This window comes from Tachysurus fulvidraco, chromosome 16 (genome assembly GCF_022655615.1).
Source record: "Tachysurus fulvidraco isolate hzauxx_2018 chromosome 16, HZAU_PFXX_2.0, whole genome shotgun sequence".
In the NCBI taxonomy this organism is placed as follows: domain Eukaryota; kingdom Metazoa; phylum Chordata; class Actinopteri; order Siluriformes; family Bagridae; genus Tachysurus; species Tachysurus fulvidraco.
This window is the reverse complement of record NC_062533.1, coordinates 10,785,903-10,799,779: the sequence shown is the minus strand read 5'-3', so window position 1 is coordinate 10,799,779 and position 13,877 is coordinate 10,785,903. Positions and strand designations below refer to the sequence as shown.

At 36.1% G+C, this 13,877-nt stretch overlaps 1 protein-coding gene across 2 annotated transcripts in view; it reads right to left on the bottom strand.

The window, feature by feature from the left end:
* The window catches only part of mboat2b (membrane bound O-acyltransferase domain containing 2b), a 31,861-nt gene that overhangs the window by 9,966 nt on the left and 8,018 nt on the right, over positions 1-13,877 (bottom strand). The window contains exons 2-5 of one of the 2 annotated variants that reach the window (XM_027166363.2): positions 8,414-8,559; positions 6,760-6,837; positions 1,895-1,990; positions 1,706-1,761 (exon numbers count right to left, since the gene is read on the bottom strand). In XM_027166363.2, coding sequence (XP_027022164.1) covers positions 1,706-1,761; positions 1,895-1,990; positions 6,760-6,837; positions 8,414-8,559 — 376 coding nt within the window. Of the gene's footprint in view, positions 1-1,705; positions 1,762-1,894; positions 1,991-2,240; positions 2,261-6,759; positions 6,838-8,413; positions 8,560-13,877 lie in introns of those variants that run through there. The other variant, XM_027166364.2, reaches the window with a different exon arrangement.

The window sequence follows — 13,877 nt, the reverse complement described above, 5'->3', positions numbered from 1 at the left end:
GTGAACTGAGAAAAAGGGTAGCAGTACCCTCATTAAAGGTAATAAACTGTATAAAACCCTTGTAAATCTAAAGCCTGGTGTTGTGGACATCTCTTTTGAGGTTTATAGGCAGTCCCTTACTAAACTCAATAAGACTGGAGTGCAGTGAAACAGGCAGTAAGATTAGACTTTTCTTTAAACACCCAACACAGAGTTTGACAAATGAAACTAATTAGCGATGGAGGCAGGAAGCTGTAAACTCACAAGCTCCTAGTTTATGGTGTAGCGTCAGGTGAACATCGACAGACTGCACGAAGAGGGGAGATGAGCGAGAGGAAGCAGTTTGAACAAAATTCTTGTGTTACTGCTGCCATTATGTTGTTGATGTGATTAGCCACCTAATCAGCTCGCATTACGTTTAATGTCTGGCTCAAGATAAAAGACAGAGAGGAGCCGGTAATGGGAAGTAACTTAAAATTCCTCAGATAGAAGCACTTTGAAAGAAGCTGTAAGATTTGGAATTGTTTATGCTTAGCCATTCACCAGTCAACTTTTTTGCCATTTATGAGTATTTACATAGTTCTGGGAACTATACGTTTCTGAATTGAATCTTTTTTTTCTTTGCTTTCATTTTCTGGTGAAAAGAGAAATCTTTCAGTGTAACCTACATTTACAGATTCCCATCCTGTTCCAGTGAAAGACTCCACGCCAAAGTTTACATTAATTACCTCATGTACACTTGATAAAAAAAAGGTAATAAATTTGAGAAACTTTTTATCATTTATATAAATTTGAGAGATTATCAGCATCATCCACATCACTTGATGTAATCACCATTTTAAGGCTTGGTGGTTCTGATACTGTATAAAATACGATGAAATGATATTCAAAAGCACGAGCAGGTGTGTAAAGGTGACTACATAAAATATATTACAATTTGATGTGTACAAAATGACATTGAAAGATGCAGCTTGTCAGTTTCTTTTAATACATTTGTTCTAGCCTGAAACCTGGAAATGATTTTCTCCTAAAGTCAGAACAGATACTGCCTCTTTTCCTTATAAGCCAACTCTGTAACTGTACGCGGTTTAAGAAAGTGGTGCTGATGAATTCTCTGTAACGGGGATTTAGGTTGATGGTGCTCTTAAACCCTGACCTATTTGTACTAGCATGAGGCCATTTCTCATGGAGTCAAATTGCCCTTTTAATTCGCTCTACATAAAAGAATACGCTAAATACTGATAATACTGACAAAGACTTTTAATAAACTGATCCTTTAAGATGCACACCACAGCTAGTCTAATAGAGGCAGGGAGGGATGTAAAGAATGGAAGTCACTGTAAATTATTAATAAAAGTCAGATAAAGATGTATAGTACGTGATGCAGGTCATTGCTCATTTTGCGCAAGAGAAGAAGATTCCTGCTGCGGTAATTTCAACCCTCCTCCATCATTCATCTCCCTGTGCTTTAATTAGCTTCACCAGGCTTTTGGCAGCGGATGCTTGGTGAACACCTGCATTTTTCAAATAACGCACAGCACATACATTTTTTTTTGCTGTGTGTGCTGAAGTAAATGTGCGTGCAAGTGAAGACAAAAATAAATAAAAAATGCATTCTGAATAAGTGAATGAAATAAATCTAAAAACCAGATCAGACTGAATCACATGGAATGGTTAGCGAATACATACAGACTTCTTTTGACATATGAACTGATATGAAGCTCACCGTCATGAATCTCAAAGGCCATACTGGTGATCTTCTGTGTGATGACCATCATTGGCCTGGAAGCACAGCGGGACAGAAAGGAAAGATATATATAGAGAGAGATTTGTGGCATGTATTAAAAATAAGACAAAACAAAACAACAGCTGTTTAGACTGCAATCTTTTTTGCAGTCTAAAACACAATCCTTACCCTGTGAAGTCAGCTGAATACATGCCGTAGTCGAAGACATACACACGTGTGATTTGACAGAAGCTAAGGTACGCCAAGGCAAACACCAAACAGTACCTGAAACAAAGCAATGCGCCTGACATTAATGTTCACATTACTAAGGCTGGAGCTCATCACAGAATCTGAGCCTGCAGCCACCTAATATAAATATATACTAGATTTAACAGTGAAGAATCTCATGCTAAAACAAGTAAACAGGGACATTAACACAGCTGATTAGATATTAAAACCTCAATGGGTTGAGTCTAACACAACTATAATGCTGTAAAGAGATCAAGCCAGTGTTGATTTTCTGTAAATGTTTTACGTAATTTATTCTGGAGGTTTTTAGGTTCATCAGTGATGTCCATGTTCGTGCCATACGATGCTGTGTGCTGTGATATGTTAGAGCTGAGGGAAAAAGCAAAACTACAGATAAACAATATTAAAGCATAAAGTTTACCTAAGTATCATCATTCTCATCATTTATAAAGAAAATCTATAAAACTAGATGGAAAAATACTAATCTAATTCTGCATGAAAACTACACACCTGGGAAAATACTGCTTTTGGAAAGTGGACAAAATCATCCCTCCTGTGTTATATAGTGGCTCATTGTGACCATATATTAACAACTTATATATGTACACCAATAATATATGAACTTCTTTAACTTCCACAAAAAAGTGTTCAATTTTTTTAGCTCAATGGTTAAGCTATGGGTTACTGATCAAACTACGGGTTAAGACGGGTTACTGCTGCAGCACCCCTGAACAAGGACCTTGATCCTCTGCTCCATATTAATCACACACACATAAACACAAACATGCTACATCATGGCCCAACTATACCATTAAAAAAGCATTAATCAATTGCTACACTAATACGAAGCAAAGATGAATCACTAAGAGGCTTATGTGATATTACTGGTCATAGTACATAGTACATCTTTGTTCTACATCAGTGCTGCTCCACTTTTACAAGCAGTTTAACGTTGTTACGAAAATGGATAAAGAATTTAATCATGGATTAATGTAGTGTGAATTAATGTACAATCACCAAGTAGCTTAGCAAGGAATGCTGGCCCCTGAAGTAATAGAGTAACCAATGTGCATGTAGTGTGTGTGTGTGTGTGTGTGTGTGGGGGGGGGGGGGGGGGTACTATACACCTTTGAATTTTAAACCCATCCTTTAAACCACCCACAGAGGTGTTTCATTATCACCAAGTCTCAGTGGGATGAGTGTGTGGCTGCAGGTTGCCTATTTTTGAAAGTGTGCTGACTGACACTGTGGTGTTGCAAACAGTCACCAGTGTTCCTTCAGAAGGGAGAGCTGCTTGGAAGAACCTTCTCACACCTTTGTGTACATAACACCACTCCCTAAAAAAGATTCGGGGCTGTTTTCGGACTCAACATGGAATTACCTCTAGGGAGTTCAGCTCCTAAACCCCAAGCATGGTGCTTCCTTCAGTACCTATTACACAATAATGCAAATTGTAGTTTGTAGTTTCTACAAATCCTTGACCCAGTGACTTTCAGTGTTACAACACAGAACGTTGAACACAGAATGCTGATTTTGGTATGTGTACAAGTCACTCTCACTTAGTTTAGTTAGATTAAATCAGGGCATCTTATAGATAAACTACCTCTTATTTCCTCGCAGGAATTTTTTATTTTTTTTTCCCCTCACATGGAAGGTAAAACACTGCTGGTGATGCACACAATACAGGCCCCATGGGACTGCAGCTGAGAACACCAAGCCTTAAAGGGAAGGTAGCTATGAAAGAAAGTAAGGTTGTGTGTGTGTGTGTGGTCAGCATTTTCTATTCAATAGCGCCAATGTGTGGAAAAGTTCATGACCTTGGACGCATGACCTCTTCTGAATATTGATTACTCACAGTGCCAAATCACAGCGCAGCGCAATTATTACAACTGTTGCTTTTTTTTTTAATAGAATTTCTAAATAAATACCCATTTATCCAGTTTGTATATCAGAACCAACACAGTCTTACCATATGGTACCTATTATTTACATTAAGGTCCCCTAAACTAACATGATTTAACTGAATTAATTAACACTAGCCATAAGTAGGGAGTAAAACACAAACAGGGCATAGTGTTCCAGCTAAAATAATCAACAATGCGGTGGTGTGATATGGCCGGATATGTGACCGTTACCACCTCAATATTGATTATTTTCCAAAAACAGCATAACCCAAAATGTGCTATTACTCTGAACTCACAGCAATTTGCCAACAAATTCAGAAGAAGTACCGACATAACACATCCCTTAATAACATCATACACAAAGCTTCACTATAGTAAAAAGTTGATGGTCCATATTTTTCTTCATTTCTAATTTAAAAAATGTACAAATTTATTTACATTTTTAATGGGTGAAATAAACATTGCTCAATTCAAGTGGTGATTATTTGGCTGATTTAGTTTATTATAACTAAAAATATATTAGAAGTTTGTCTAGGTTACTTATGATGTATTAATGTTTAACTGGTTTCTTTATATTATCCTAAACTTCATACACAATTTAAAATAATGTCCAGACACAGCTCATATTTAAACAGTGCTCCCTTCCCAATGTTCCCAAACAAAAAGAAGACTCTCATGTCAGAACAAGTATACGTGAGTAGTGACATAACTGAATGCCATTAAATCCTTTGGTTAAATGCTCAAGAAAAGAAAAGAACATGCTGAGTACAGAATAACCACAGAAGAAAAATGGCATAGCTGATAAAAAAAAAGTCTTTAAAACGTTATATTTTATTGTTGGATCACTGTGAAAATGATGTATGTGTTAATGACACAGGTTGTGTACGATGAGAGCTAGCACATGTCACAGCTGAGTGAAAAATGAATTAAAAAGTATTAAAAGCATTAAGTTTGTCCTAAGCAATGCTTACACCAATATTTTAAACAAGTCGCTCCATTATAGAGATCTTATAAATAAAGAATATCTATAAGAAAGCATGACAAAACGTCTATCTATCTATCTATCTATCTATCTATCTATCTATCTATCTATGAACATAATTTGTCAGATTTAGTTTCCATTTGCTGTTCTTTTCCAGGAGTAAAAGGATTTGTACACTTATGATGTGTAAGAAATGGCAGATTGTATGAACCCAGATTTCACTCCAAGATACACATCAGAAAGAGCTCATTCCCAAAAAAGCTTAAATATCAAAAAGCAATATGTTTTAGAACTCTAAATGAAGAACCTTGATGAATTGTTACTATGGTAGCAGCAGCAGGAAATCAAAGACTGTCACTAAACAAAGGGTATACGTGACTGTGATTACCATTTATTCAGTAATAACACCCGACCATATGGGTGATACTCAGTCCTTACACTCAATTTACATTTAAAGCGAAACCCCATTTAAACTACAAAGAAGAAAAATGGTGTAAAATATTTGAGCAGGATTTGTCCTGTGTTCTATTTTTTATGTATTTTGTCAGTGCTACGCTGGAATAAACTACTTCCTCGTTAAGATCTTCGTCCTCGTTATATCAGAAACTGATGTTAGGTGAGGAGGTAATCGAAGGGTTAAGGTGAAGACTCTCCAGTTCTTCCACAGCATGTCAATTCATGTCTTCTTTAAGCTTCCTTGATGCACAGGGGCATTGTCAAGTTGGAACAAGATTAGTTCCAGTGAAGGGATCTTGTAATGCTACTGTGGCAACAGTCTGATTATGAAACACATACGAGTATGATGATCAGATGTCCACAAACTGGCCATATAGCACAGCAATACACATTTATGTTTAGATAAGTAGTTCCCCCAAACCAGGCTTTAGTGCATGGTTTTGGCAGCCAAAATCAGCAGCTCATCAAGAATTAATTGATTATGAATTATCAATTATATTGATTACATTAACACTTAACAGGAAGTGAGTGAGTTATGATCAGAAACCAAGAAGAAATGATCTCTTGGGCAAAATATACACTCAGGAAGCCAGGAGACAATTAGTATGTTAAATGATTTTATCAAGCACATTCATATCAAAAGAATATTTTATTTCAAGAATTGTTCAAAAGTTTCAAAAAGATGAATGCTACGTGTATCAGCATTGCTACTGATACACCCTGATACACTACTGATATCAGCTGCTTGCTGATATCATGACGGTATGTTTTGCTTTGGCCTTTACTTTACTTTTATTTATAAAAAGAAAAAAAATGATTATTGAAATATCATTATTATTTCAGTAAACATAAATACTATTACGCACTTTATTCTATGAATTTTTTTATTATAAGTGAAACATTTATCAACTTTATTTCTAACCCTTAATGCTAACCCTAAACCTAGAGCTTTCTGTATGTAGAGAAAAAGATTGCATGACAAAATTGTGCTCAGCAGGGAAGAGCTCTGCATTTTTCTAAGCTGCCTATTTTTGGTGATAATGTGCATTTAGCTTCACCATGAAATCCGAGTTGTGTGAAGATGGAATTTGGAAACATTTTTGGATTCCATTTTCACATTATACCTGTTACAGCACCTCTATCAGCAAGATGCCTTTAACAACAAAACTAGCATGTGATATGATCCTATTCAACACTTGTATCTCAGATCTCTCTTAAAGAAAGCCAAACCAGTGCAATGATCAGTGTAACACAATCTGTAGATATTATGACCCACTGACCACCTTATATTGCCCCAAATCATGTATGTATGTTTAGCTCTGCCGGATGTAAAAGCTTCTTTAACTTCTGTGTTTGAGAGTCTTCGGGTAAAGCTAATAATGTAAGCTAGAAAACCAAAAAGCAGAAGTATTTGCTGTGGTTCAGCTGTGATTCTACAAAATGCAGATAAACTCATGACTCACTTGTGCATGTGTTCAACTCCTGCCAAGATCATGATGCCATAGGTGATGCCACTCTGCATCAGGAAATGGAGAGCATACCTGCCAAAAAAATATCACACACAAACAGATGTAAGAATATAAAGACAGATGAGCACAAACAGCTGATGGTAGTTGGCACATTAATAGCAGTTAGTTTCTCTCTCACATTCTCTCTCACATCCTCTCTCTCCAAATATCAGGATCTTATCTATTCCCAGAGCTCTTGTTGGAGGCCTTTTCTCCATCTCTCCGGTCTCTGTCTTCCACTCATCCATTCCTCCAACCCTCTCTCTCTGTCTCTTTCAGTCTCTCTCCTTCCATCTCCAAATAAATAAGAAACCAAGCAAACTGACCTTTCCAAGGTCCTTCATTACTTCAGCTTCATTTAGCTTTGCCATTATTCAACATGTCAATCAATATGGACTGGAGAATAAAAGTGTCACAGTGCTGGAGATGTACTGCTTGTCTGAAAGTCTTCAACAATACAATTAAATATCATAAAATACTTAATTTCAAATTCTGCCTAATTATCTTTAATATTTTGACTTATTTACAGTACCAAGCTATATACAAGGTGAGATCTCTTTGTTTAAAGACATTATTTTTAATACATGAACACACCAAAACTTTAGCACAAGATGTATATTTTATGCTATATTTTTCTCCTTTCAGCTTTCAATGGACTTCCATATTAAACATGTTAGACCGCAGAAAGATAAACAAGAAGATGAATACAATATATAGACAAACAATTTGAAAACCGAGTGACAATATAATGAGTGCCTGTAAACAACAGTTACACTCTGCTACACGTCTGGGATTTCAACCATTCTTTAATACCCATTGACAGGTTTGTGCTATTAAATTGAATGCATTAACAAGACAAACATCTTAACTGATGCTCCAACCTCGATACTGTCCTGAGATATTTTTATTGTACACTACAGCTATTCTTTGCTCTGTAAATAACAAATAGCTTTTGCAGAAGCACTTCAACGCACAGCCGTCAGTAAAAGTGATGTACAGCTCTACACAGTAATCTAGAAGTGAAGGGGAGGGCAGTGATGAATCATGCTATTTGCCATTAAAACAAATTCATATTTGTATCCTTTCTGTAGAATTTCATTAGAGGAAAGCAATAGATGGATTTTACAAATCACAAAACACTAATCCAACAATGTGTAATTCATTCATTTGTCTTCAGTAACTGCTTTATGAAGGTCAGGATCATGGTGGATCTGAAGCTCTCCGTGGGAACACTGGTAATGAGGCAGGAACACACTCTGGATGAGCTGCTAGTCAATCATAGGACTACTTATGATTAGCATGTTTTAAGCAAGGGCTTTAGCCTCTTCTGCAAACAAGCTAGCTCTAGGATTCACTTCTACAGTATGTAACTCATGCACACTTTATAAGTCAAACCTAGTTCATGATCCAAGTACCATGAATCATAGATCAACTATATAGCCAACAAATTTAGAAGTTTTTATTAGATATTATTTGAGTAATTTCAATCAGATGTTCTGTGAAATATTTTTCATATCCCTAAAAAGTACCATTACTCTGATTTGTATTGCTATCACAAAGAATAAAAACAGAGATGAGAACACCCAACATCGCCAATACTGTAGCTCACCAGCCGAAGCAGAAGAGGGCGAAGTAGAATCCGAGCAGCGTGGCCACCACGTGCCTGACAAACGGACTCGTCTTACTGGGGTGCAGGTAGAGCCGGAAACAGAAGGCAGAGAGAAGAGCACACAGCTGACATGCAACAAAATTCACCTGAAACAGAGAATGGTTTATACATCACTTCACCTGAACTGGACAACATGTGTGTTTCAGGATAAATCATGATAAATTTCCTCCACAGATCAAGTCCAGATTTAACAGGTTTAGAGCATTCCTTATTCTCCTCATCACTGTATATATACATCCTATCACACAGTGTGTGTTTATTTTGAGGATCTCACACACTATATTGTCACTCCTATTGGTACTTGGTGCAAAAAGATGCTCCAATCTGATCACTAACAGTTGGTGTCACTTATGTCGCTCTCACTGGAAACGAATGATTTGCACATGATCTGCTGTGAGTCTCTGTAAGTGTGTGAAAAGTCTTCACCATTCCAGATAATAGCATTTCATTTCATCAAGGTTCGGAGTCTGACTTAGCCACTCATATACTGTGCTTTGGGTCATTGTCTTTTATAGAGCGCTAACCTGATGCCCCCTGCACCATGCTTCATATTTTAGATAAGGTTTTTGTATTTATCAAGGGTTCACAGAAGTTTCAGAGAATTATCTTGTTGCTTATAATCTGCTTTATCAACCTTCACTATCAGCTTTTATTGCATTCCAGAGAAACAAAGTATAAACAGGTCATGAATCAAACAGATCATGCAATACTGAGGCCCATTTTGTTGAAATATGAACTTTTTGCCACAAAACAAGTGCCAACCCCTGAGCTTTGTGGTTGTTGTGGCATGGTATATTAATCTCAGAAGTAGGACTGCACATCCATATCCACAATGTGAAAAAAAAAATTATTATTATTTTTTTAATGAATTATTTAGCACTTTCCAACAGCACAAGGATTCCTTCAGTACTCATGTACCCAGAATGCCCTGTGCCCCAGATAAAGCAGAATGTCATCCCTTCCTGTCCTGTTCTGGAGTCCTGGTCTTGAAGCCTGGTGCTTGAGAGAAGAGGACATTTTCTTCAGCCCAGATAACGATGCTACAAAGTAATGTCCATGCTTTTATTTTTTCCTAAAACACAATGTTATTCTTAATAAAAATGCAGGATTAACACGAGGCTCGACTGAACAATTTTACAATGCAGTGACAATCATGAAAATGATATCACTGATGCATCCCTTCTTAAACAGGCAAACCTCAAACAAATAAACACTAATATCAAGGCAATGAAATGATTGCCTTGAAATTAAAGCCAAGTTCATTATGTGAAATAAAACAATATAAAATGTTGGGCTGTTTCTATATTACATGGGATATTTTATAGATGGACGTACAGAATTATTTTACGTGGAAACAAAATCAGAATTCAGATTTAGATTTTTTTTAATAGAGAAACAAAGGAGATTTTATTTATGTGAAAATATTAATGGATATATAAATTGTCCAGTGCCTTCCTAACTAAATCCAAAACAAATCTGAATATGTAAAGACGATGTTCCCAATAGCAGCAGCAATATTTAAGTTATGCACCTCGTTTAAAAGAAGAAAAACAAAAATCTTGTGAAAGCATGCAAAAAAGTGCCACGTTGACATAAAAAACAATTTGAATAGAAGGAAGACCTCCACTATTTGTTCAGCTGCTTCTCTACAATCTGCTCCTGTACAGCTGCACTTCACAAACCCACAGCAACACAACCGCCTGGTCTGCGACACCCACTACATCTGTCACAGACCCCCATATGGGCCCAAAGACCAGGCCAAGGGGATTATGGGACATTCCTAGCAGCCCCTTAAGGTGCCTAGCAATGAGGCGAGGAACAAAAAGCCTATTTTGTTTAAGGAGAGATTTAGCTGCTTGAGCTAGCATTTCACCCTTCCATCCACATTTGTTGTACCATCTTATTTTTAAGACCACACTTCATCATGAATCATCACCAGATTTAAACTGTAACATTATTTATTGTATAAAATTAGCATGTAAGTTTAGCAGGTTAGCAAACTAGCATGTAAGGTTGCAAATTCAGTTTTAAAATAATGCAGTGTAGAAAACTGTAATCATCTTTTGTGGAACAAACTTCAATTTTCCAAACTTCCAGCAATATGGGAAATAGGAAAGATAACTCAGTGACTGTTGTTTAAGCTAATGTAATGTTTCGAACCAATTTATCTAATAACTAGTGACTGGCTATATGCTGTGTACACAACTGTCACTTTACACTATCAAACTCTTAGAGCTGCTTGGATGAAATAATGTTGAACAAAGTGTTCAGATATTCTTCATTTTAAAACTAGAATGAATTTCCTGGTTACACAATAGCACTTTTTGACATATAGTACACAGTTACACAATAGAAAGGAAATTATTTATAAATCACACTATCCGGTGTTACCCAGATGAGGATGGGAGTCTGGTTTTTCCTCACGTATTTTAGGGAGATTTTCCTTGCCATATTCACCTTTGACTTGTTCATCAACGTATATTTTTTTTACCATTGCTTTGTGAAAATGTCCTTTGTAAAAAAAAATGCTATGCAAATAAATAATCCAATACAAATTTATTTATATAGTGCTTTGAACAATGGATATTGTCTCAAAGCAGCTTCACGGAACATAAGAAATAAAAAACTTATTTTATTCAGTTTCTTTTTCCATCTGCTAATTCCCAGCTACTAGCTAACTCTCCCCTATCACCCAAACGCTACAGATATGTGAAACCAGCTTAATTAAAAATACTGTTTACACTGCATAAGAGGGAAGAGTAACACACTTGGTGGAAAGAGCTAACTACTCTCTACCACATACACACTGATTGACAGCGGAGAGAGCGTAATGCTTTCGCTAGAACCCAGACACCACAGTCAAATTTATTCTCCTGACTTCTCGAATTTGAATTTGTAGTTCTGAATCTGAAATGCATTGTGTGGCTAAATCACTTTTTAATAAAAAGTCAATTTTTGATTTCATACACCAACATTAAATTTCAATCAAATGTAATTCAACTTTAAAAAAAAAATTTAACCAAAGACATAAAAATAATGATTTCTATATTTTCATGTGCAGGACGTAGTGGCGCATTTTAGGTTTCCTGCTGTTAATCTTATGGATTTAAAGCTGTGCTATTGGGACAAATACATGTTTAAACAAGAAAGTTTGGACTGAAACCAGGCCACACATAATGAACTTCATGAACAGCATGACTTCATTCATTATACTAAAAGCATTTAGTGTTTTGCACTGCAAGCTACTGGACCCATTAAAGCATTAAGCGTTCTTTTTTTTTTATTTTTTTGTTGTTTTTTTTTGTAATTCCCACATGTTTATATGATCCATCTACACATGAAAATGAGGAATTTAGCAGATCTAACAATCTTTTTGTATTATTATTTTGTTGTTGTTTTTCTCTGCATATCCGTTTCCTCCTTCAAAAGAACATATTAAAGGAGATTTGTCATATACATACATACATACACACACACACACACACACACACACACACACACACACACACAAACACACACACCAGCATAAAAGAAAAAAAGTAACTCAGAGCACACACACATTCTGGTTGTCCTTGAGAATTTGCTCCAAAACAACTGATACTTAATGTGATTTCTTTTCCATAATACTGTGCATTTTTTGTACCTCTGAATAAAAATCAACTTATCTGTGGTAGCAACATCTACGTTAATGTGCCTTCATGCTGACGCCTAGGGATCGTGATGTATAACAACCCGTTGATCCAACAACATGCTGAGGAACATCAAGAAAAAACTTGGTGCCGCTGGATTCAATATAACAATGAGAATGAACAGTCAAATAAATCACGTCATAGTTTGTGACAGAGATTAAAACAACTTAATAGATCTCAGATACAATTGAGGTTACAAGCTTTTTTGGGCAATAACTAATTCATATCAGAGGAAAAAATGCAAAAATTGAATTGAAAATGAAAAACCCCAGAAAGCAAACCCTGGAGGATAAACACACAGAGAGGTTTTCCAGCAGGAGATCCAAGCTAGAGAATAATTACTGCTGCATATCAAAGGTTCTATTCCATTCAACATAAACCACACTTACATGTACTGTACAGTAGACTACAGAGAGAAAACATTTATCTATTAATATTCTTTATGAAAATGTTTGTATTCATAGCCTTGTGAATATTAATGTCTATAGCAGCTGCAGTAATGCTGCAATCTACATTAATGTCATGTAAACCAAAGAAGGTTAAACATCTGTCTCAGTTCTAAGCAAAGTAAATCACAATGTTCTTATAGTTGAAATCATGGTGTTCTTATATCAGTATTGCTTTTGATTCACTTTTTTTATCCAAAATCCATGTAAAAACTCAAGCTCAACAACATTAGCTAGCTAAACATTAGAGCTACCTATTCTAGCTAGTAAAGCTCAAGGAATACTCATGAGTAAAAACATGAACTAGCTATATAGTGTTAGTCACTGAGGCATTATAATCACCATTTTTATGTTTGAGGTGAACAGTAACTGAAGCCTGTATCTTGACCTGTAACTGCATGATGTTATTCCTTATTCTGCTGCCACAGGAGTAGCTTATTTGCTAATCGTTGTCCAACAGGTGTTTCTAAAAATAAAAAAAAATGTAAAAAAAATAACAAAAAATGTTTAGTGAATGTATGAGCTAGAATACATATGTGGAATATATGACCTCATAAGCATACGTTTTGTAATAACAGGCTCCGAACATCTCTCTCTGTGGGCTGCGTGAGCCGATCACTGATCTTTCAGGAGAAAACTTCCGTTTAAACCTTTTGCCTGCCCTAATCAGTTAAAAAAATCTGTGGCCAAAAGGATGTAATGAATCAACTAGATTTGTAAAAATCGTCGCGACAAACTTTGATGTTGGCTTTGACGGTGCAAGTATTCGCGAAGGCTGGGTGAGTGGACAGAAAGATTGTGAAAGCTACTGGACCGCTAGGGTGTTCGAGTTCGGTGTAAATCGCTCGAAAACTTGTCGAGTTATAAACCTCAAAAGTTTATAATGGAAGTCTATGGGAAAAAAGGCCGCTTTGAGCTTCCGAACCGGGAATGGCGAAATTCCAATCGCTTAGAAAAATAGAAGCAACAAACTTCAGACCAGGGTCTACGACATATCCGAATTTGGTGCATGTGGCTCGAACGCCCTAGGCCGCATTTTTTAAATAAATTTTTGTCTAATAATAATAATAATAATAATAATAATAATAATAATAATAATAATAATAAGCTTATAATGGAAATCAGAATGTTGGCTTCTACAAAGCCAACATAATTAAGTGTTGAGGTCAGGAGTTCAGGGAAGTGCCAACATATTTATAACCTGCCTACCTTTAATCAGACCTTGGACAGGTGCACTGGGACCAGGATCCAAACAAACAGTCATCAAAA